General features: G+C 42.6%; 1 protein-coding gene across 1 annotated transcript; it reads left to right on the plus strand.

The window, feature by feature from the left end:
- Positions 1-302: 302 nt before the first annotated feature.
- On the plus strand, positions 303-2,477 carry BKA55DRAFT_261826 (major facilitator superfamily domain-containing protein). Its single transcript, XM_046185422.1, has 2 exons — positions 303-700; positions 773-2,477. Exons 1-2 carry the CDS (start codon positions 426-428, stop codon positions 2,319-2,321), a joined length of 1,824 nt encoding a protein of 607 aa, XP_046041530.1. The 5' UTR covers positions 303-425; the 3' UTR covers positions 2,322-2,477.
- Positions 2,478-3,338: the final 861 nt, after the last annotated feature.

Raw genomic sequence — 3,338 nt, forward strand, 5'->3', positions numbered from 1 at the left:
AAGCCCCTAAAGAGGGAGCATCGTGTTACGATTCGTGCCCGTAATAGCGCTATAAGGCTTCTATAAGGCAGCTGTAGCACACCCATAATTGCTTGCATAGCGATTATGGCCCGATCTTTTGCCCTGTGGCTTAACGGCTTGTGCAACCGTTACACAATCCATCTGACTACCCCCGGCCAACGCAGGGTCTTGATGTAGCATCAGATTCCGCCGCCGATTTCGCCGGCTGTTACATAATGTCAATTCCATGTTATTCTTCCCCTGTCATTGCGTGGGGGTTATGCGCTCAAGTTCAGGGGATTCACATGTATATATGACGCGTGCGACCCGCTGGCATTGTTTCTTTTATCTTATCAATCAGTCTTATCAATCAGTCTCTCCGCAATAACGGCAGGAAGCACCTTTTCCTCCAAGTTCTCAGCAGTATGCCTTTCCTTGAGAGAATTCTTGGGCAGAAAGACACGACGGCCCAAAATACAGACCATCCTAATGAGACTGCTCAGACGTCGAACCCGCCCGGTAAGAACGGGGTCCTATCTTCCGGAACCTCAGCCGATAGCTTGGACCTCATAGACAAGAACGAGAATGAGGTTATTCAGAATGGCGCTCATGTCACGCCTGAAGCCCAGCTTGGGATCCAAAAGGCTGAAGCAGCAGCGTTGGTGTGGTCGAAGAAGACTGTTTACATCACTTATGCTTGGTAAATCTACCTGATGTGTTTGAACTTGACTGAGGCTCGTCCCGAGCATGGACTAGACTAATACGCAAACAGGATCTGGGTCTGCTTCTTCATGCTGGCCTTCCAACAGTCCATTCTCAACAATGTCACCTACTACGCCTACTCGGACTTCCAACAAGCCCCTCAGATCGCCACCGCCCAGATACTGTCCTCCGTCATTGGCGGTGTCCTCAAATTGCCCATTGCGAAGGTTCTTAACCTCTGGGGTAGAGCTGAGGGCTTCGTCATCTTTGTCACTGTCTACCTCTTGGGCATGATCATAATTGCCTCTTGCAATGGCCCTGACAGTTACGCCGCGGGCTATGTACTATACTATATCGGCTACAGTGCTGTCTACTTCATCATGGACGTTTTCATTGCTGATACGTCAGGCCTACGCAACCGTGCCTTTGCCTTCGCCTTTGTCAGCACGCCTTTTATCTGCACAGCTTTCACCGGACCTCTTGCGGCTCAGTCATTCATTACTATGGCGTCTTGGCGCTGGGCGGTTGGCTCCTTTTGTATCATCATGGCTTTTGTCCTATTCCCACTGGCTATTGTCTTCAAGTTCTTCCAGATGAAGGCGGAGAAGATGGGTCTGTTTGTCAAAGCCCGAAGCGGTCGCACCTTGACTCAATCCATCTTTCATTACTTCCATGAATTCGACATAATTGGTGCATTTCTTCTGATGTCAGCTTTTGTACTCTTCCTTCTGCCTTTCAGCCTTGCCAGCAATGGCCGTGCTGGTTATTCGTCGGCAAGCTTTATCGCCATGCTCATCATTGGCTTCTGTTTATTTTTTGTCTTTGCCGCCTGGGAGAAGTATGGTGCCCGAAGATACTTCATTCGTTGGGAGCTCTTGGCGAACCGAACTGTCCTCGGAGCTTGCCTGCTTGCCGCTATCCTCTACTTCAGTTTCTACTCTTGGGATCAGTACTTCTACTACTATGTCCAGGTTGTCTATAACCTCAACATTTCCAACACAGGGTACATGACCCAGATCTACAACATTGGTTCCTGCTTCTGGGGTGTCGTATTCGGAGTATACATCCGCTATACCAAGCACTTCAAGTACGCCTGTCTCTTCTTTGGCCTCCCACTCATGTTTCTGGGCGCTGGTCTTATGATTCACTTTCGTGGTCAAGATGACGATATTGGCTACATCATCATGTGCCAAATCTTTATCGCCATCTCCGGCGGTACTCTTGTTATCGGCGAGGATATGGCTGTTATGGCTTCGGCTGATCGCGACGGCGTGCCCATGATGCTGGCTATGCTCAACTTGTTTGCCAGTCTTGGAGGAGCCGTTGGCTTTGCTGTCGCCAATGCCATCTACACCAACACATTCCCTGTCGCTCTCCAAGATAGCCTTCCACAAGAAACACTTGCCAACTGGACCACAATCTACCTTGGCGGAGCACAAACTCAGTTGCTGTATCCTCCCGGTAGTGCCACGCGCGACGCCATCAACTACTCATGGGGTTACAGCCAGAAGTACAACTGTATTTCTGCTACTGCCATCCTCGTCTTGGCCATTCCTTGTATTGCCGTGTGGAAGAACTACAATGTGGACAAGGCCCAAAACAAGGGAACCTTGATTTAATCATCACAATCTGGATCAAGGCCGTATGGAGATAATACCTATCCCGATACCTATCTGTAGGATTTGATCCGCCTGGAGTTTCTGACGGCAAGGATGTCGAGTGCCTACCACTTGTAAGCAATTGTAGATAGGTTTTAACAGATAGTTTTAATGCAGTTTCTTTTGCATCTTGACATCGATGTGCAGTGTGTAAAACGATAATGACTTTTTCTCAACTTTTGCTTTTGCATACTTCGGAAGTCTATTTGGATTTCCTTTCGAATTGCGGCCTTTACCGGAGATATTAACCTAGAAGAGTAATAATTAATATACGAAAGCCAGACCATAGACCTGACCTAAGCTAGACCTTGCTTTACTTATTTACTAAAAGTAAGTTAGTAAAAAGATAAGCTAGACCTTGCCTTATATTAGCTTTTTAATTAAAAAAGTAAAATAAAATTTAACTTAAGTTTTTTTATTTTTATGTTTTCTTTATATTATATATAAATTATTATAATATTTAATATATTTAATATTTATAATTTAGTTATATTAAACTTCTTTAATATTTAAATATATACTTTTTATATAATTTTCTTATTATTATATAAGTTTTATTAATTTTTATTATTAATATATTTATTATTTTATTTTTTTCCTTTTTACCTTTAACTTTATAAGAGGCTATTTAGCTTCTTAGCTTTTTTATTAATAATATAAATAAAAAGACCTTTATAATAGGCTATTATAATAAAAGTTAATCCCCTATTTATATTAATAATATATTAATATTATAGCTAATTTGCTTATTTAGTTATATAATCTATTTTATAACTTATTTAATCTTCTTTTTGCCGCTAATACTAAATATCTTTAACTTCAGGCAACTAAACTTATATAAAACTTAATATATTTTTCCTCTAAACCCCGCAATTACCCTACTTCTATCTATATCGCGGTATAATATCCCCCCTTATAGGTTCTTAGTCTTCTCTAGTACCTCCTTGGCCTACTACCAGATATCCTTAAGCTACTTAT

This window comes from Fusarium redolens (assembly GCF_020744475.1).
Source record: "Fusarium redolens strain MPI-CAGE-AT-0023 chromosome Unknown BKA55scaffold_32, whole genome shotgun sequence".
NCBI classification, from domain to species: Eukaryota; Fungi; Ascomycota; class Sordariomycetes; order Hypocreales; family Nectriaceae; genus Fusarium; species Fusarium redolens.

Bases quoted from the DNA above. Each gene is read 5' to 3' on its own strand.
- BKA55DRAFT_261826 (XM_046185422.1), top strand. From the start codon at position 426: ATGCCTTTCCTTGAGAGAATTCTTGGGCAGAAAGACACGACGGCCCAA. The intron at 701-772 runs GTAAATCTACCT...ATACGCAAACAG, and splicing joins GTTTACATCACTTATGCTTG to GATCTGGGTCTGCTTCTTCA.